Below are 21,317 nucleotides of genomic sequence, written 5' to 3'. Positions count from 1 at the left end.
AAAAAATCTTTCCCTACTTTTCCTCCTCCATAAAATCCCACACTCCTCCCCAGAAGTAACCACTTCAGTTCAATTTTTTATTTTGTTTTTTTCTTATAGATTTATTTATTTATTAGAGAGAGAGAGAGAATGAGTGGGAGAGGCAGAAGGAGAGGGAGAATCTTAAGCAGACTCCCCGCTGAGAGTGGTGCCCAACCCCTGGCTCAATCTCACAACCCTGAGATCATTGCCTGAACCAATATCAAGAGTCAGACACTTAAGCTGATTGAGCCCCTTAAGTTCGGTTTTTATTTGCCCAGATATTCCCCTGTGCATTTGTATGTTTATTATATACAGTAATATATCTGGGTTTGGGGTTTGTTTTTGTTCTTTACACAAAGGATACCACTGTACATGTTCTTCTGCAACTTTCCTTTTTCATGGTGTTTGAAGATCTTTTAATCTATGTATCAATATCTTCCTCATTCCTTTAAACTGCTGCACAATGTCCCTATAATCTGACAACACATTTCATTTCACCATTTCTCTACTGATGAGCATTTAGATGGCCTCCAGTTTTTTGCTACTACAAACAGTCCCACATTCCACACCCTTGGACATATTTCTTTGTATATATGTGCTAACATTCTGCTAGGATAGATACCTAGAAGCAGAAGTTCTAGCCAATTTAACTTGATATTATCAAATTGTCCTTCATGAACGCTGAATCAATTTATACTCCAGCCAGCCTGTGCCTGTGAAGGCATCCTTTCCACCACACCCTTGCCCATGGCAGACACTATCGACCTTTCAATAACTTAATGAATGAAAAATGTTATTTAATCAATTTCTTGATGCAAGCAGTAAGGTTAGACATGTTTCCAAATATTAGGAGTTATTTATATTTATATAATATAAATGTTATATATTTATAAATACATAAATATATTTATATTATCTATGGCTTGACCACTGTTACTTTTTACTCATTTTTCTATGAGAGGTTTTTGGGTGGGTTTTATTTTTTTTTTTGTCTTTCTATTCTAATTTATAGTGTAGAATATTTTCTTGCAGGCTTTTGCTTATCTTTTTGGTTTTATCTAATTTAAGAGAAGTTAAATATTTAACATTTAACATGTTTGAAAACTTACAATAAGAAAGTTTGGTTTCTTGAACACCAATAAAAAATAAATTTATTATTAAAAAAAAAAAAGAAAGTTTGGTTTCTTACACTTAGTCCTTTCATCCATCTGGAATTTATTTTTAAAGTATGGGCTAAAGTAAGAACAATTTTATCCTGAAAAGACAGCCACTTTTTTCTAAATCTCTTCACTCAAGTGGACAGAGGTGGAGTGTTGCTCACAGAGGTCTGAGTGAAGACCAAAGCAGTCGACCACAAAGGCACAATTGGTCTGGACATTTTGTTTTACTCCCAAAGCTCATGTTTTCCCTCCATGATATGTTTGCTTCGGTATAAAAATTATAATTCCGGGGGCACCCGAGTGGCTCAGTTGGTTATGCATCTACCTTTGGCTTAGGTCATGATCTTAAGGTCTTGGGATTGAGCTCCATTTTGGGTTCCCTGCTCAGGGGGGAGTCTATTCTTTCTCTCCCTTTCCCCTCCCTCCCACTTGTGCTTTCTTTCTCTCTCCCTCAGATAAATAAAATAAATCTTTATGAAAAAAATTATCATTCTTCTTCCTGACACTTTTGAGTAAAACTGAAGCTCCAGGAAGATGTCTTATATTTATCTTGTACATTTTCAAACTCCCAATACATAGCAGTCAGCAGCAGAAGTATGCATACTCGCTCTATTTGTTTACTTAACTGTCTCATACACTACACACACACACACACACACACACACACACACACAATGTAGGTCACACTTATTTCATTTGCTCCTTTGCCTATCTGACTACTAGGCTGTGAACCCTTAAAGGCAGGCGCCCTTCAACCTTACCCAGTGTTTGACAGAGTATCTGATACTCTGCCTAGGAGTGTTCAATTAATATGTATTGAATAAATGAATACTTTTCTACAAATAGACCCAGTGGGGAATATATATATATAGGCACTAAAACAGTAATGAGGGGATCCCTGGGTGGCTCAGCGGTTTGGTGCGTGCCTTCAGCCCAGGGCATGGTCCTGGAGTCCAGGGATCAAGTCCCACATCGGGCTCTCTGCATGGAGCCTGCTTCTCCCTCTGCCTGTGTCTCTGACTCACTCTTTCTCTTTCTGTGTCTCTCATGAATAAATAAATAAAATCTTAAAAAAAAAATAAAAATAAAAATAAAACAGTAATGAATGGAAACATATTTGAGATTTACTTAAAATATAAATAAGGCGTAGAGAGGGCACTGGGAAATATAGATAGAACAAGTGATAAACAATTTATCACTCAAAGTTCCACTCTGTAATATGGAATGTGTCAGCCTGCAAAGCAAAGCCAGATCACTATGGTGATCCTTACTTAAGGGTGGATGTCAAATGTCAGACTGGGAACAAGCAAATTTAGACCATTAACAATATAGCCATATGATTACATTTTGGTCTGAAATGTTAAATATATCATGATATCATGTTATATTTCACTGTTTTCAAAACAGAGAACAATCTTGTTCAATTTTTTCTTTTATTAAAAAAATATATTTATTTATTTCAGAGGGTGGGGAGGGGCATGGGGAAAGGTATTCCCAAGCAGACTCCATGCTCAGGGTGGAGCCCAACATGGGGTTCAATTGCATGACCCTGAGATCACAGCCCAAGCCAAAACCAAGAGTCAGACGCCTAACCGATTGTACCAGCCAGGTGCACCTTGTTCAACTTTCTAGTTATATATAAAGATTTAGGAGTTAAGAGGTATTTTAAATATGCAAACAGTTACGTGGTAGGGGAAAAAAAGAAATGTGCTTTTAATGTGCATATATTAATTCAAATAGGTATACTGATTCAAAGTAATGCTGCTGGTTTTAATGTTTCCTTATTGATCAATTCTATGACATAAGAAGTTTAAATTTAACTTCTGATTTAAACACAAATTGGGGTGCCTGGCTGGCTCAGTCAGTAGAGTGTGTGACTCTAGATCTCAGGGTTGTAAGTTTGAGCTCCACCTTGGGTGTGGAGCTCACTTAAAAATAAAATCTTAAAACTTATTAATTTGTGATTAAAATCACAGATTACTTAGGCAAATAACTGGCAGAAGAGTGGAGGAGGATGCAGTAAGAATAAGGTGGTTAGTATCACTGGGACGACGCTGGCAAAGGGTTATATTAATTCTCCAGACTGCATAGTAGTAAGCAAGCAATATTAGGTAAAAATTGAATTTCCTATATATATTGAGAATTATTTCGAAACAGCTATATACAGGGGTGCCTGGGTGACCCAGTTGGTTAATTGTCTGCCTTCAGCTCAGGTCAAGATTCTGAGGGTCCTGGGATCGAGCCCAGAGTTGGGTTCCCTGCTCGTGCAGAGTCTGCTTCTCCATCTCCCTCTGCCTCTCCCCCCTGCTCATCCTCTCAAATAAAATCTTTAAAAAAGAAAAAGAAACAGCTGTATACAAAAATCTACTTGAGCCGAGATATCATTGTCAGCTTACCTCTTCTGATCCTTCTTGAATGGAATAATATGTAAAATACTTCCCAAGATAAGCTCCCTCTGATTTGAAAACAGATCCATCTCCAGGATAAATCTCTATTGAGTTCACATTTTTATGGGTTAGTCTAAGGAAGAAAAATAATCATTAAAAAACATTTTTTTCTAATTGAGACTAAAACATAAATGAGAGCAATCAAAAAAAAAAAAAAAGCAAAAGCAAAGTAGTATGGGATTTTGCCCATCCAGCAAAAATGGATAATTTCTACCCAATCACCTAAATTAAAAATAAAAAAAGAACACATAGAATTGACTAATGTAGCTATTTTGACAACGAAGCCTAGTTTCTGGAAGTCAGGCATCTTGTCATCCTGGTATCCCCACTGCCAATCATGGTAGCTGGCACATACTAGTCACCAACCAAAGAAATGCCCATTGCAAAGGAGTTAAATAAACTCCAGAACCTGAAAATAAGTTTATTCTTTAATAATGAAACCAGTAGAATCAATAGCTGATGAATGAGATTAGCCATGTGTAAAAGAAGCCATCCTGGAGAAAAGGTGACTTGATCATACCTGAAGCAGCCAAGAACAATCAAGGTATTAGGTATATAATGTATAAAAACTCCAGCCATGTCAGTTTTTTTTTTTGAAAAATATATGAAGAGAGACGCTTGAGTGGCTTAGCAGTTTAGCGCCTGCCTTTGGCTCAGGGCATGATCCAGGTCCGGGGATCGAGTCCCACATCGGGCTCCCTGCGAGGAGTCTGCTTCTCCGTCTGTCTCTGCGTCTCTCATGAATATAAATAAAATCTTTAAAATATATATATATATAAAAATATATATATATAATATTGTCATAATATTGTCATATATAATATTGTCAGGAGGGCATGTGCTTTCATGTAAGGAGAGCCTAAAGAACAAAATGTTGCAGTGCTCTCCCAGCATTATCTATAATAGTGAAACCCTGAATCTAGCCACTATTAGTATTCTAGTCACCAGAGAGGTATACTTTGTGGTGGTGTAGGGATAATTCAATGGAATAGTGCAGACACAGATGAGCCTCTAATCTTCTCTAAGTCCATGCTCAACAGGCAACATTTTGATGTGACTAATTCAGACAACTAGATCCCTTGATGCTTGGAAGGGGTATCCTATAAATAACTGACATGAGTATTTCATTCACTAGCAAAACTAATCCTTATTGGCTCTGGAGTTGTCACAAAAATCTTGTGAATATGGTTATTGTGAATTAATCACAAGACCCCTATTGTACTAATAAAAGTAAGTTTTGAAACCTATAAAATTTAGAACTATATAGAAGAACAAGGGCCCTGGCCAAACTGTGTCCTTTTGTGGGAGTCTGTCTGCAAGGCTAGTCCCCTCCCCTCTGACATGACTAAAGAGCTCCAACTCCAACACAAGTGCCTTACCGATAAGTTACACCTTTGTACCAGACCACTTTTACTAATTCAGGATAGGAATATTCTTCATCAAACGGTCTCTGTGAAAGTGAATCGCAAAAATCCCATCTGTGGAGGACAAAATACAAGCTATTATTTCTGGTTGTTTGACATAATTATTACCTTGAGAAGTCCATAAAATACTGGCTACTGGAAAAATATTTATTTCTTACTTGTTAGATCAAAGAAAAGTAAAAATATAAATGTGTAAGAAGGAAATGAACATTAATGTTATTTTTCCATGGAATTTTAAAAAATTGCAAATGAAAAGTAAAAATTAATATAAATGTGTAAGGAAATTGAACACTAATCTTATTTTTCCATGGAATTTTCTCAGTTTAACAATCTCACCATTCCATCTCAGCACAATCATACAAATTAACAGTTTTACTAATCTTTATTTATTTATTCATTCATTTTAGTTTTACTAATCTTCAAAATTTAGGATTCAAATGACAAATATTCACTGCAATATTTATGCCACACACACTGGGGATATAACACCGAAAAAAGAAGACAAGGTCACTGCTGTCAGTGAAAATTCCTATCAAGCAGGGATGTGAAATAGAAGACACTGAACACAAAGAGAGGAGAGTTATTGGATGCTGTGGGATTGTAGAAGAACCTAATCCTGTCTGGGGACTTGAGGATAACCACTCCAAGTAGGAAAAGCTTACTCCGAAACCTGGAAATGGGCACACGTTAGTGAGCTGAGATACAGCAGTGCTCCTGGCAGAGGAAAGAGCAGGTGCGGTGGTGAAACAGAGCTTGGACAGGCATTCTAGAGACTGTAAAAGTCCAGTTGAGCAAAAGTATAAAAAGCAAGGGCAAGAGTGCTGAGGACTACCAATGTAAGAAGAGATCAGAAAATGGAAGGCCTGCTTAGCCATGTTTAAAGATAAGGGATTTTAATCTACAGTTAGTGGTAAATTATTGAAAACTGTTCATTTAGAAGCTTAAATCTCTTTCAATGTGTACTTACTATTACTGGAACTTCCGATTTTAACTAGATAATCATGACAAGCCTGAAAATCACTCTCTGGTTTTGCTTTAAATAATAAATATATACTCAGAGACTACCTGGGATCAAAGCCCAATTCTACAAGTACTCGTTATGTGACTCTGCTCAGGTTATTTAACCTTCTTCTACCAAGTGGGGCAATAACAGTTACTTACCTCATGGAATTTCTATGATAATCTAGTAGGTGAAGTACTGAGGTGCCTGGCACATAAACACTCTGTGGCAGCTCTTACCATTACTATCGTACTACTTATAGAAGTTCATGGAACCATTAAGGTGAATGGAATCATTCACCTCTTAGTAGAGGGAAAAGGCTTCTAGCTGGCCTCCAGAAACCTCTCCATGTTTACCACTTTTTTCAAAAATTTTCAGTGATTAGGAATAGTGTAGGGGAGGCCTGCACTGACATGAAGCGCGAGTACGACCAGAGCTTCAATCGCTGGTTTGCCGAGAAGTGTCTTAAGGGGGATGGCTCCGGAGACCCGTGCACCGACCTCTTCAAGCACTATCAGCAGTGTGTTCAGAAAGCAATAAAGGAGAAGGAGATTCCCATTGAAGGACTGGAATTCATGGGCCATGGCAAAGAAAAGCCTGAACTCTTCTTGAACTTGACAGTCACCTTGAAAATAGACTCCTCCAATCAGGAAATTGAGGACACTGGATTTCATCAATTAAGGCCATGAAAATAGCCATCAATTGATGAGTTTAGGAGGGAGTTTTCTTTTCTCCTTGATTTCCTCTCACTTGTAAAAGATGATGAACCATCACTCTTTGCTCTGAGATGATTTCTCACTTGTGCTATGGCATCTTGCAGGAATCTCACCTGCTAAAACTGAATGATTTCTTGGGATTATGGGTGCAATACTTGGTCTAGGATCAGCTTTAAATATCCCTTGTGTGTAAATACTGATAAACTTGTCAGGATGACCAGGGTTGCCTGACCTCTTGAGTTTGCTTCAAAGGACATTAAGTACATTGTACTAGGGTTATTATTATTCATGGAAGCAACTGCTTAGGATTTCTCTTCTCTCAGGGAGCTAAGGCTCTGAAAAGGGATTCCAGCACAACGATTTTAATCAATGCTTGGGGGACGGTTTTATTTTTATATAACAACTTTTAAGATTGCTGGTGGACTGGGTTAGCCAAGAGGAAGACAGCCTTAAGAGTTCCTAGCCTTAAGAAAAGGTGTCAGATTTCTGATTAAGGTATGAAAGCTTGAAGAATGTTGCAGTACACACCATTTCAGAGCTCATAGTATAGTTTAGGAATTAAGATCCTTGGAGTAAAAATGGAAGATCCTAAACTGCAGAGATTTGCTGTTCCCAGCTTTCAGCCCAAGTCAATTAATTAGGTCTACCTATATTATCATAAAACTGCCAAAATGCCGCATCTGGTTAAATGGGACAAGAGTTTGTTTTATTTGCCTTGTGTACCCACCCTGCCCTGCAATGTCTGTAATCATGTAGACAGAATAAATTGTAACATTTAGTTTCCAAAAAAAAGAAAAAAAAATTCAGTGATTAGATTTAGAGTCAGCAAACCAAAGACAGTAGTGGCCTCAGGCTAGGTATGAAAGAAAAGAACCCATGATCATAAACTAGTCAGATCCATGCTCCAGCAACCAATGTAACGGACTCCACAGAGCGGCAGCTGATGCTCCTCTGTGCTCACCACCGGCGCCCTGTGCCATTACTTACCAACTTCAATAATCTATTCAGTGACAGTGCCCTTTGTGGAGTCTAAGCGCCTAGAGAGCAGGGACTGTGTCTCTGTCATCCCTAGAGCCTCTGTGTTTTACAAAGTATGTAGTGTCCAGTCACCCTCCCATCAACACTCAACACTTGGGCACAGAGTAAGAAACATAAGCGACACATTGGCTAGGGAAATTATTTACTATCGGTTATTAGCAGAGTTTTGGATCACTGATGAATGATAGCAGATGGGCAGCCCAGGTGGCTCAGCGGTTTAGTGCCGCCTTCAGTCCAGGGTCTGATCCTGGAACCCCGGGATCGAGTCCCACGTCAGGCTCCCTGCATGGAGCCTGCTTTCTCCCTCTGCCTGTGTCTCTGCCCCATCTCTTTGTCTGTCTCTCATGAATAAATAAATAAAATCTTAAAAAAAAAAAAAAAAACCTGAATGGTAGCAGATGACTGAGAAAGAAGAGCTTTATGACAAAAAAAAAAAAAAAAGAAAAGAGAAAAAAAGCCATTCTTCCATTACCTGTGTAGGTGGGGGACAGGACAGCTGAGTAACAGGGCCCTGGGAAGAACAGAAACCTCTTTTCCTCTTTCCTCTGAAATATCAGAAGTTAAAGTTCTACTCTGGGTGATATCTGCATCAATTCCAGACATGCTGCTGATTTTATTATGAAAACGAAGTGCTAGAGACAAAGGATATCTCCACTCCTCTGGACAGGAGGCCACAGGCCAGCACTGCTTCACCCACGTGTATACACATGTGTGTTTTGTACTAGGAAGAGGTGCATCCTCCTTCCCTTCGGCTCCATTTACACAGCTCTTCTTCTGTAAAGGTTCCTTGGATTTCGTGATCTGACAATAGAGCTCATTTTCTTTATTCTTCAGTCTCTGTCTCGATAAACTTCCATATGTACAAATTTTGCCTGCTTTTTCAACTAGTTTATCCTTTCTGGCTTGATTCTTCTTTTCTGACAATACTACAGACGAGTCTGGCTTCTGGCTTACTTTACACAAAAAATGTACTATAAATTCATGCTGCAATTTGGGCAGGCAAAGGTATGCGTGCCCATCTAATGATGATATCTTCACGGTGCCACTCTGCATACATATTATGCCATCATCAGTGTCGCCACTGGGCCATCTCACTTCTGAGAAGTCAATGAAAATACGCTGAGTTGAAGGGAGAAAGAGATGGGGAGTATTTTGTTAGTAGTCCAATGTTTCTGTACATTTGATGCTTACAAATTGTGTAAGAAAACTCCTTAAGTTTTGTGTTTTACTACCTAAAGAGAATGAAAAATAGAGAGCAAGGTGTTGGCCTATATATATTTTTCCACAGAAGATTTGATACTGTTAAGATTATCTCACTTAGAGAGAGAGAGATATAAAATACACACACACACACACACATACACGCGCGCACATACAGATAAAGCTCAGCAGCTGAGCATCTGCCTTCAGCTCAGGATGTGATCCTGGAGTCCTGGGATTGAGTCCCACATTGGGCTCCCTGCATGAAGCCTGCTTTTCCCTCTGCCTATGTCTCTGCTTCTCTCTCTCTGTGTGACTCTCATGAATAAATAAATAAAATCTTAAAAAAATAAAGAATGAGAAAGAAGAAAAAAAATGATCCTGACTATATTTAGTGTTAGATATATTTTTGTTTCAAATGTACAATGACCGGGACGTCTGAGTGGCTCAGCAATTTAGCCCCTGCCTTCAGCCCAGAGTGTGATCCTGGAGTCCCAGGATGGGTCCCACATCGAGCTCCATGCATGGGACTTGCTTCTCTCTCTGACTGTGTTTCTGCCTCTTTCTCTCTCTCTGTTCTCTCATGAGTAAATAAATAGTCTTTTTAAACCCCCCCCCAAAAAAACACAAAAAACAAATGTATAATGACCAATAAACTTTGCTTTATTGCCCACAAAAAAAAAGTACAATGAATCAGAGATAGATTTTTTAGCCCTGCCCAAAAGATTACCTTGAAAAAGAAAAAATGAGGGAAAGCCAGCACTACAGTGTACAAACAACACTACAAACAACCACAATGTATTCTATTAAAAGCAATCATAACCTCAATTGTATGGAACTAGCATAAAAATCATTGACAGAGCATTTCAGATAATAAGGAAACAGAATCAACCATATCTTAAGACATTACATGTGATAACATAAGTTTTTCAAAACAAGGAGGGAATGGGAGAATGACAAGAAATGGTACTGGAATTACTGAATAGCATGTGGGAAACGCTATCTCAAAGGGCTATCAAATAGACTAACATAAGACAACATGTATAAAGTACCTATCCTAGGTAGCACTTGGCATACCTAATACACTAAATAAATTCCAGGTAGCTTAAAGGGCAATATTTTAAAAAACTGAATTACTAGGGGTGCCTGGGTGGCTCAGTCAGTTGAGCAACAGACTCTTGGTGTCTGCTCAGGTCATGATCTCAGGGTGGTGAGCCCTGTGTTGGGCTCTGCGCTTAGTGGGGAGTCTGCTTGAGACTCTCTCCCTCTGCCCCTCCCTCGCTTGTGCAGCATGCTCACTCATAAATAAATAAACCTAAAAAACAAACCAAACTGAATTACTCAAAGGTAAACTGATCTTGACCAATTGCAAATAGACTTGTAACAGGTGCCAGTGCTTGTTGCATCTCTTCATGGAAGATAAAAACAGTAGGTATCATGTAACAGTCTTTTTTTTTTTTTTAACAGTCTTTTAATCCATTGATCTTGCCAATAGGTAAACATTTCTACTTATATTTATATAAAATCTTAAATTTACAAAAACTAGTGTCAAGAAAGCCTCTTAAACTTAAAGTGCCATTTATGTATACAGATGTTAGTAGAGTGTTCACTGATGGCAAATCTGGCTTGTAAGGATGGTCAGTTAAGAAAGTTCTCCATTCCACAGTTGGATTATCTAATAATCATTCGACAGCATCAGCAGCAAACTATGCAGTTTCAATGAATAAAGTTTCTCGAAAGATAGTGATAAACTATCCCTATAGACTAAGTTACAGCTTACAATTTTTCTTGGCTTCTTTCCCATCATGATGGTAGCGGAAAGTGGTTAAAAGACATAGTCTTCAGAGTCAGCTAGACTGGGTTCAAATCCTGACTACCATTTAGAAAACATCCATGAAGAAAGTTAAGTAAACTCTCTGAGATTTAGTTCCCTTATCTGTAAAAAGGGCCTGATATCTAACCAATATACCTGTTCTGACTGGCTGGACAGACATTCTGACTGGTGTTATTAAATATTTTTAATATCATTCCTAGTTATTGGCACATAATAAATCCTCAATAAATGATAGCTATCATTATTATTATTCATAAAAGTTCAAAATAGAACATAAGCAAAAAAATAAAAAAGTATATACCTGTAAGGAATTACGCATCTCTACTGCACATGAACTGCACATCAATTACTGAAAATGGCCACATAATTTCTTGATTCTGATACCCCTGAGAATCAAGTCACCAATCTGAAAAATTCTGAGTAGGTGCTTTGGCTACAAAGAAAATGGTAGAAAGATGAACTATGTACCTCCTGAGTCTCAATCAATATATACTGGACCAGAACACCCTAGTCTGGTGAAAAAAATATAAGCCTATGCATTCTACAGCAACATGTGTATTCCCAAGTGTCATGAAGAAAAAGATTACATATGAAACTCTGTTTCTAATTACTTGTCCTCAAAATATTACTTATAAAAAAAGCTTTTAAAAAATTACCTTTTTCCTTTCAGAAGGTATGATGCTTTCAGATAAAAAAGGGCAAACAGCAAAAGAATTTCGAAAATCTAGGGCTCGCTGTAGTTGCTCCTACAAAAAGAGATACAAAACATAACCTCAAAATATGTAAAATAATGTGAGAAATCAATTTAAATTGACAGTAATCTGGAATATTAATTACTCTCCATAATCAGACTACCTCAACAATATTCTGGTATCAGAAAGAATTGTTTTTGTGTCACCTTTACTTACTCGGTAAGTGCTAATAACAAAGTGTGTCCTTTGACGAATTCTTTCTGGTTGTTCCAAAGGATGTGCTGAAACAGGAGGTGCCTTTTCAAATAAAAATTCAGAGCCACATGGAGAAAGCTGCAGTCTGGAACCATCAACATATTGCACTTGCACTGAATCATCTTCATAAAGTACCATTCGTACTTCAGCTGCCATGACTGGGTCTACGGATAAGACGTCCTTCACAAGGTAAAGACCGAAGGGAATAGGAAATAGCATAGCACAAATAGTTCTTGTGTACAAAAGTTCTATCATAAAAAATGAATGCATTTTCTAAGAACATAAGCAAGACATATTCCCCTTGCACTTATTTTTGTTTGAGGAAAAGTGATTATTGGGGTACCTGGGTGGCTCAGTTGGTTAAGCATCTGACTCTTGGTTTTGGCTCAGGTTGTGATCTCAGGGTCAAAATCAAGCCCCACATTGGGCTCCTCGCTCAGCTAAGAGCCTACTTGAGACTCTACCCCCCTCCCTTTTCCTCCTCCTCTGCTCCTCCCATGTTCTCTCTAAAATTAAAAAAAAAAAAAATTTAAGTGATTATTTTACTACATACTTTTAAATGATCTGAAATTAACAACCTTAACAGAATACTTTGATTAACCCCCAGGGCTTTACTCCAATGTGGGAAGATAACCTAGAGGAAGAAGAAAGCCCACCAAATTTTAACTGCCTTTATAATTTAATAGCTGTAATTCTCCTGAAGTTTAATTTTTGTAAATTATATACTCAGTTAAATCATTTCATACAACAAGCAAATTCCGTCTTTTGTGATAAGAATACAGAATTGTTTGTAATACATGCAAAAGGCAGGCCAAAAGTAACTATTAGGACTGAGAAAAAAGAACACTGAAAATGAAATCCCAATACCTGGATTTTTGTCCCTAGTCTGACATTAAGGAAGTAGTTCTATATCATGACTGAGCAAGTTAATTAATCTTCTAGTCTAGTGTCTTAGATTCATTCGTATTTCAATGATTTCAGTTTCTTCTTCCACACCTCTAAACTGTTATCACCTATGCTTTCCATTTAGGGATGACTGAAGGGGAATCAGAGGGTTGAGTTCCATTCATACTCCCACTACTTATTAGCTAAATGCCTCAGGTTGTTTGTTTCTTTATTTGTAAAATGGGGCATAGTAACAGAATTGTTGCAAAGATTGAACCAGACAACACACATGCCAGTACCAGTATTGCAATGTTGCTTTGTAAGCACTCAATAAATCTTATGATTCCTTTCTTTCTTTTTTTTTTAAGATTTTATTTATTCATGATAGATAGATATATAGAGAGAGGAAGAGACACAAGCAGAGGGAGAGGCAGGCTCCATGCCGGGAGCCCGACGTGGGACTCGATCCCGGGACCCCAGAATCGCGCCCTGGGCCAAAGGCAGGTGCTAAACCTCTGAGCCACCCAGGGATCCCCTTATGATTCTTTTCTAACACCGACACCATCCTCTGACACTTATCCATCTCCAACTAGAACATCATCCTTTAAAAAAAAAAAAAAGATTATTAGAGAGAAAGAAAGAGGGTGAGTGGAGGGGCAGAGAAAATCTTCAAGCAGACTCCCCACTGAGTGTGGAGCCCAATGTCGGGCTCCATCTCACAACCTGAGATCACAACATTAGCTGAAACCAAGAGTTGAATGCTCAACCAATTGAGCCACTCAGGTGCTCCTAGGACGTCATCCTTTCTAAGACTTTCCTTTCTAAACACTAACCCATCCCCTTCTAGGACATTATCTCCTACTACTCAGGTGATAACTTTCACCTGACAGAAAAAAAGTAACTTCTCCAGTTTACCCTTCTTGCCTACCAAAAACTTTCTCAGATATAGTTTCCACTCATTGTCTACTTTCTCTCCCATCTGTCTTCAACCCATTGCAATCCAGGCTTTCCTCTACATTTCTTTTTTTTTTTTTTTTTTAAGATTTTATTTATTTATTAATGGGAGACAGACACAGAGAGAAGCAGAGACATAGGCAGAGGGAGAAGCAGGCTCCTCGCAGAGCCCGATGGGAGATTCAATCCCAGGACTCCAGGATCACGCCCAGAGCCAAAGGCAGATGCTAAACCACTGAGCCACCCACGTGTCCCTTTCCTCTACATTTCTACTGAAATTGTTTCACCACAGTCACCAATGTCTTCCTACACCCAGTAGCTTCAGTCTTCATCCTACTAAACTACTCACTCTGTGATAGTGTTGTATACCTTCCTCTGCACTAAACTCTCTTTTCCTCTGCCTTTTATTAAGACTCCACACCCAATGTGGGGCTTGAACTCATGATCCTGAGATCAGGAATCACATGCTTTACTGACTGAGCCAGCTAGGTGCTCCCACCTCTGTGTTTAGCGTGATCATTCTTTTTCACCATTCTCTTAAATCAAAGATTTAAGACCTGAACTTAAAGATTGATTGATTGATTGGTTGATTCATGAGAGACAGAGAGAGAGGGGCAAAGACACAGGTAGAGGGAGAAGCAGGCTCCTCACAGGGAGCTCGATGTCAGACTCGATCCCGAGACTCCAGGATCATGCCCTGAGCTGAAGGCAGACGCTCAACCGCTGAGCCAGCCAGGTGTCCCCTTACCCCCTTTCAATGTATGTAATCAACTACATATGACTGGCCTATACAATATATCAGAATATAAGTAAACATTAAACCATATGGTTTCTCCTAAGGAGATTCACACAATTTTATTATTTCCCCTCTCTAGAAAGCTTCCAAATCCACCTGACTTCTCCCCAGAACTTTAAGAAGCCTGCTAGACCTCTCTTTATGTCCTTGTCCCACAGATAAATCAAACTCAATCAACATGACTAAAATGGAACATCATCACTCTCACCAAAGCAGACTTCTGTAACATCTCCTAATTTCACTTTCACTCTTGTTTCCCTCAAGTCCAGTCTACACAACAGTAGCCAGAGGGATCTTTTAAAATAAAATGAGATAGGAGCACCTGGGTGGCTCAGTGGTTGAGCATCTGCCTTCGGCTCAGGTCATGATCCTGGGGTCCTGGCATCGAGTCCTACATTGGACTCCCTGCAGAGAGCCTGCTTCTCCCTCTGCCTGTGTCTCTGATGAATAAATAAATAAAATATTTAAGAAAAAAAGAGATCTATTGCATCCTGATTCACAATCTATCATTTTGCGCTTAAATAAAATTCCTAACCATGACCTATAACAGCCACACAATCTGGTCTCATCTTCCTATCCAAATGCCATCACTCTTTTCCTTGTTCAGGACACTTTAGCTACACTTGCCTTTTTAATGTCTTTAAAACAAGCTGTTTCCTATCTCAGAACCTTTGTGCTGTTCTTTCTGCCTAGCATGTTCTTTCTCTTGTTTATCACAAGGCTGAGTGTTTTAAGCTTAAATATCATTTCCTCAAAGGCCCGACTTGATCATCTCAATTAAAGTTCTTCCCCGCCACTTACCAATCACTTTTCATCCATTTCATCTTTTTTACTCACGGCATCCATCACTATCAAAACTAATTCTATTTATTTCCTTGCTTGTCTTTTTCCAGTAAGACATACACTCAATCGCACCAGAGACCTCATCTGTCTTATTTACAGTAGTATCCCTGGCATTCAAAAACAATACTTAGCAAATAATAAGAGTGCAATAAATATTTAATGATGAAAGAATAAGTAAGTGGATTTCAAAATTCCTGCTTCTCCTCAATTTGCAATTTGAGTTAATGGCATTTCAGTTAGTAATACTTGACTTTTCACTCTGTTTTCCTCCACACTCCTGTAAGGTGTCTTGTTGATTTCATAGGTTTCTCTTAGGAGCCTGGCTCCTTTTCCATTTCAGTCCATCAACTATCCCCTCCATTTCTGCAACTATCTGGGACCTTCCAGTTTCTTCCCTCTCCATTTCCATTGCTGTTACAGGAGGGGGCGCCTGGGTGGCTCAGTTGTTTGCCTTTCTCTCAGGTCCTGATCCCAGCATCCAGGGATCAGGTTCCCTGCTCAGCAGGGAGAACGCAGCTTCCCTCTCTCTCTCTCTCTCTCTGAAATCAAATAAAATCTTCAAACAAATAGTATTGCTGCTATTGGCAACCTTCCACTTTACATCACTTGTTTATGTGTTTTGTTCATTTCACAAGCAATAAGTATGGCAATAAATAAATTTATATTGCATACACACATACATATATAAATCTCAGCTGTCTACTTGCTATTTCAGGAAAAACAGGTTGGAAAACTTGTATTTTCTGATTGCCAACTGGGAAAAGGTTTCTATGTTTGGTCAAGTTTTTAATAAAAAAAAAAAAGTTACTGAGATATAATTGTTATTTATTTAAATAACAGGCAGACACGAGAAACAGTGGAATAGCTAGAGTCCCTGGCATGTCACACACACACAAAAACATAACCTGATTCTATCCCACACTTGAGCTTCATCCGTTTTATTCCTGTCTGTTTCGCCACCCCGTCCATTACGTCGGTGTTTAACGATCGAAAGCCACAGGTCTGTACTTGACATCAGTGGGAATTCATTTTTCAAAAGGGCAGTATCTAGTTACAGAAAAAGCCTCACCAAAACAACCAGCAACGTCCTGGGCTCACACGGCAGTCCGGAGAGGAAAGTCGTGGAGACGAGGCCAATCAACGGCCCCTTTAATTTGCCAAAACGCTTGAAGCCTGCCCACGACTGCTTCTCCAGGGAGGTTTCTAGAATTTGACAAATTACCAAAAAGTGATGTTTCTTGACGGGAGAAAACAATCACCACCGCAGAGGAATAAGGCCACAGAGAGAGCGTCTTGGCCGAGACGTCGGTCGTGTCAGGGCAGCGGGAGAGAGCGGCGGCGCCGGCTACGAGCCCGCAGAGAAAGCGCAGGAAACCGACGGCGGTTCAAACCTTCCCGCGCCCCGGGGAAGCGTCTTCCCTCCCCGGAGAAAGACCGGAAGTCCCGCCCAGTCCGCGGCCTCCGCTCCGGGAGCCAATCTCCGTCGCGCTCCCAGCGAGGGGCGGGGCCGGAAGTACGGGCGGAGGGCGGTCCCAGTCCTGAATGTGGTTGCTTCCTATTTGGCAAATTTTACTTCCGATGCTCGAGTTGGGACCTGTCCGACCTGGTTGTGATTCGTCCCGGCAGCACCGGCATCCGGCGGCTCAGCCGAGAGCTAACCGCATGAGTGGATTGTAGGAGAGTGATGCTTATTTAAATAATCTAGACAATTATACCCTAATAGAGCTGTAGAAAAACCCCAACCAAACAAAAACTTGGCCAAAGATAAAGCAGTCTTCCTAATTTGGTATCAACTATGTATCTGCCCCCCTCCTTTTTCCTAAAATAGCAACTAGCGTGTCTGCTAGATTTATTGTCATTAAGTATTTATGGGGAACTTACTGTGTGCTGGGCACCCTGGGGATAAAGCGGGAGTGAGACCCAGGGTCGGGGATGGGGGCTGGAGCTTAGCCGGAAGGGAAGTGGACAATAATTTGATTACAGTAGTGTTTTATTTTTATATTTTTAATTTATTTATTCATGAGAGACACACACAGAGAGGCAGACAGGAGAAGCAGGCTCCCTGCAGGGAGCCCGACGTGGGACTCGATCCCAGGACCTGGCATCACGCCCTGAGCGGAAGGCAGAGGTTCATCCCCCGCGCCACCCAGGCGTCCCACACAGTAGTGATTGAGTGCTCCTAAACTGAAATACAGAGGCCTGTGAGAGCATGGAGCCGACACACCCGAAGCTGAGGAAGTATCTCCGCCGAAATCCAAAGGGTAAAGAAGTATTAGCCAGGTACAATGTGAGAAAAGTGTTTCAAGCAGAGGTAATAGCCCGTGTTAAGGCCTTGAGCCCCAAAGCTCCTTAAAAAGGCCAGTTTGGGGCAGCCCGGGTGGCTCAGCGGTTTAGCGCCGCCTTCAGCCCAGGGCCTGATCCTGGGGAACCGGGATCCAGTCCCACGTCGGGCTCCCTGCATGGGGCCTGCTTCTCCCTCTGCCTGTGTCTCTGCCTCTCTATGTCTCTCATGAATAAATAAATAAAATCTTAAAATAAAAGCAATGGTAAACTATTACAAGGGCTTAAAATTTTTTTTTTTTTGTTAACATACAGTGCAATACTGGTTCTGGAGTAGAATTCAGTGATTCATCACTTATATACAAGACCCAGCGCTCATCACAAGTGCCCTCCTGAATACCTGTCACCCATCTAGCCCATTCCCTGCCCACCACCCTCCATTACCCCTCAGTTTGTTCTCTATCCTTAAGAGTCTCTTAGGGCTTGTTTCCCGCTCTCCTCCTCCCCTTTTTTCCTATTCCCACTTCCCCGATGTTCATGTTTTCTGTTTTAAATTCCACAAGTGATATATGGTAATTTCTTTCTCTAATTTTACTTAGCATAATACACTCTAGCTCCATCCACATCATTGCAAATAGCAAGATTTAATTTTTTTTATTTCATTCTTTTTGATGGTTGAGTAACATTCCATTGTATATACACACATTTCTTTATCCATTCATCAGTCAATGGACATTTGGGCTCTCTCCATAGTTTGGCTATTGTTGATAATCGGGGCTTTAAGATATTATTTATTCATGAGAGACACACAGAGAAAGGCAGAGGGAGAAGCAGCCTCTAAGCAGGAAGCTCGATCCCAGGACCCCGGGATCACACCCTGAGCCAAAGGCAGACACTCAACCACTGAGCCACCCAGGCGTCCCGATAATCAGGGGCTTTTTAAGCAACGGTGGCAGCATCAAGGAATGGGAAGAAACCTAACTCATTAAATTCATCTCCATTTTTGAAAGTCTAATAAACTGACCTCATCTTATGTAAAATGTAATAAAGGCACCCTCAGATGCCATTTTTGTTGATCAGTAACATCAATTTGTATTACACAGTGCTAACTTAGATCCTATCCTGTTCTCACCTTTTTCCTAATGACTAAGAACCTATCTGTAAACTACTACAAAGGGGTTTTGTGATGCTATTTGTACTTTACAAAGATCCCTCAAACGGATGAGTGAAGAATGGATTGTAGGATGCAAGAACAGATGTGGGGAGCCCAGAAGTCTTGAAAAAGCAACGAGATGGGATTTCAGACTCAAGATTAGACAATGAGGATGGATGGCACAGCTCCAAGAAATATTTAGATCAAGTCTTGGAGATGACTGAACAGGAGTTGAAAATAGTTCCATGAGTTCTGGTTGGAGCAAGTGGACAGGTGGCAATGCTATAACACAGACCCAAGAAAATTTGAGTAACAGCATGACTTCAATTTTATGAGTCATCCTAACAGAAACAAGTTAGCAAAGGGAAACAGATTAGAAACAAATCTGGAGGTCAGTGTCCACAGGTGCTAACTGAAGCTTTAGGAGAGGATTAAATAGCCCAAGGATATAGTGACATGAAAAGAAAATATTGACTGAGCTTGGAGGAACACCAATACTTACAGATTAGCTAAGAGAATCCTACAAACTATAAGGAATAGGGTAAAGCTAGAAAGACTATTCTATTCCAGATGCCTAGAAATTTTCAATTTTGGTATCCCTTGATAGTATCAGATACTGACAAGCTAAAGAATCAAGTCTATTGGATTTAGTGGCATAAATGTCATTGGTGGCTCTACAACAAGGGCTGTTGTATATAGTGGCAGCAGAAGCTATAGGTCTGAAGAGCAAATAGGAAGGAAATGGAAAACAAAAATGGGATATTTGAAAAATCTGGCTAGGAAGCATAGCTAGAACTGTAGTTGGAGAGAAATGGGAGAAGATTTCTCCTGATGAGAGGAATGACATGTTCAACAGCTCGTGCAAAGGGCCAATGGAAAGATTAAAAAAAAAAAAAAATACAGACCAAGTTACCAACAGAGCTCATGAGAAAGAGAGACGGCATGGGATTCAAGCACATATGGAATGATTGGCTTTTAACAGGAGGGATACTTCCTGTACAAGAGGGGTGGATGAAATGAATGCAGATGCATTTGCGCACATTTGCCTGATTTCTTCTGTGAAACAAGTCATTAGGGGATGACGAACAAATAGAGTGGAGAGTCTGAAACAAGGAAATAAACAGGAAGGTTATTGGCAGTGCTGATAGCTTAGGTGGCAATTATGAATTTACACTGGTACAAACTCACCAGAAACACGACCTCCAGCCGCCTGGATGAAGCACCAGTGTTGGGTCCATCCAGGATTGGTGTTTTGCCAGGCGGACACAATACATGACCAGTATACACGACCCAAAATTATTTATACCTACTAAAGTCTAGTCAGCCACACACCACCAGGCTAAAGCTTGCAGTCTGGCAAAATCAAATTTATTGACTTGTAAGCAATGGAGCAAACTCCAGAGGAAACATTAGTAGCATGCTGCATGCTACACAAGGGGGAGGCGGGCATCAACCTTGGTAAAATTTGGATTTCTGAAGGATTCTGAAGAGATTCTAAGGAAAGGGATACAGATACCTGTTCTGAGTTGGATGTGCTTCTGAAGCAGGAATGAACTAGGAACTGGGGACTAGGTGCTGTTAGGAGGTGAGGGCAGTTTAGGAATTGGGTACCTCCAGCAATAGATGGATGTGTTAGTAAAGCAGGTCTGAAGACAACGAAGCTGTGGACATACAAAGGGGTCATGATGGCAGTTTATAAATTGCATGACTTTGGGAAAAATGGGACCTGTTAACTTTGCAATTAGCTTTACCTGTGTGTGTCCTCCCAAACAGATTAACAGCAAGGGTACTTTTTTTTTTTTTCCATTGAGAGCTGATTTTCAGTCCTGAACAGTTTTTACTTTCATAGTAAGTCTTCTCTTGCTAAACATTGACAAATTTCTTAAATGAGAATTTCCTCCAGATCCATCTGTTCTATAGATAAGATTTAATAAAATACCTAATCATAGGATTGTCATTCCAATTTAGAGTGAGCCTCCATTTTCTTAGACCCTCTAATTATCCAAAACCCAAATCCTATAATAGGTTCTAATACCATCTTACTGACACAGTCCACAGTTCCCCATATGTGTATTCTACTTTAGTGCAAAAGTACTAAGTCCAGCCTGTTTAGGTACACATGGTAGTCTTTGGCTAGAAGGACACTGATAACGTAAAGACAGGTCAGAGTTGATGACATGTGCCAGATTTTATACAAACCAGTATTTGTACTTTGTTACCAGAACACAAGCCCATGACCTGCACTAGCACCTTTAGTTCTTGCTCACTGGAGACTTGTACTATTAATCCTTACAGGAGACTTAGGACCCATGTTTCTGTTGACTATACGGCCAATTGTTGTAGCACAGGGTCAGCTCTTCCTTTCAGTTTTAAAACCTAACCACACATTTCTTGATGGCTTCCTATTTGATATGGCTTTAATGACTCACTTAGAGCCAAGACTGTAACAGAAGTTAATGCTGTATGCAGCTTCTTCCTGAGTCTTCTACAATGCTCCCTTCTCAAAGTCCAGGCCACACAGACAGGCCATGTGTATGTGGGTCTGGCCAAGTGATAGCTTCAAGTCATCTGGGCCCAGTCAGAAGCCATTGAGTGAAGACTCCAGATGATTACAGCTAG

General features: G+C 40.0%; 1 protein-coding gene across 11 annotated transcripts in view; it reads right to left on the bottom strand.

The window, feature by feature from the left end:
* The window catches only part of C4H5orf34 (chromosome 4 C5orf34 homolog), a 33,736-nt gene extending 17,025 nt beyond the window's left edge, over nt 1-16,711 (bottom strand). For 3 of the 11 annotated variants that reach the window (XR_004815336.2, XR_007410359.1, XM_025434367.3), the window contains exons 1-6: nt 16,335-16,711; nt 11,749-11,967; nt 11,497-11,586; nt 8,279-8,925; nt 5,008-5,106; nt 3,578-3,701 (exon numbers count right to left, since the gene is read on the bottom strand). Coding sequence is in view for 9 of the 11 variants with exons in the window: in XM_025434367.3 (XP_025290152.1) it covers nt 3,578-3,701; nt 5,008-5,106; nt 8,279-8,925; nt 11,497-11,586; nt 11,749-11,943 (1,155 nt within the window). In the remaining 2 variants the exon portion in view is untranslated. Of the gene's footprint in view, nt 1-3,577; nt 3,702-5,007; nt 5,107-8,278; nt 8,926-11,141; nt 11,274-11,496; nt 11,587-11,748; nt 11,968-14,744; nt 14,863-16,334 lie in introns of those variants that run through there. The other 8 variants (XM_049109285.1, XM_049109286.1, XM_049109287.1 and 5 more) reach the window with 8 other exon arrangements.
* Between the last annotated feature and the right edge of the window lie 4,606 nt (nt 16,712-21,317).

Source organism: Canis lupus, chromosome 4, assembly GCF_003254725.2.
Source record: "Canis lupus dingo isolate Sandy chromosome 4, ASM325472v2, whole genome shotgun sequence".
Lineage (NCBI taxonomy): Eukaryota > Metazoa > Chordata > Mammalia > Carnivora > Canidae > Canis > Canis lupus.
This window is presented reverse-complemented; position numbering and strand designations above follow the sequence as displayed.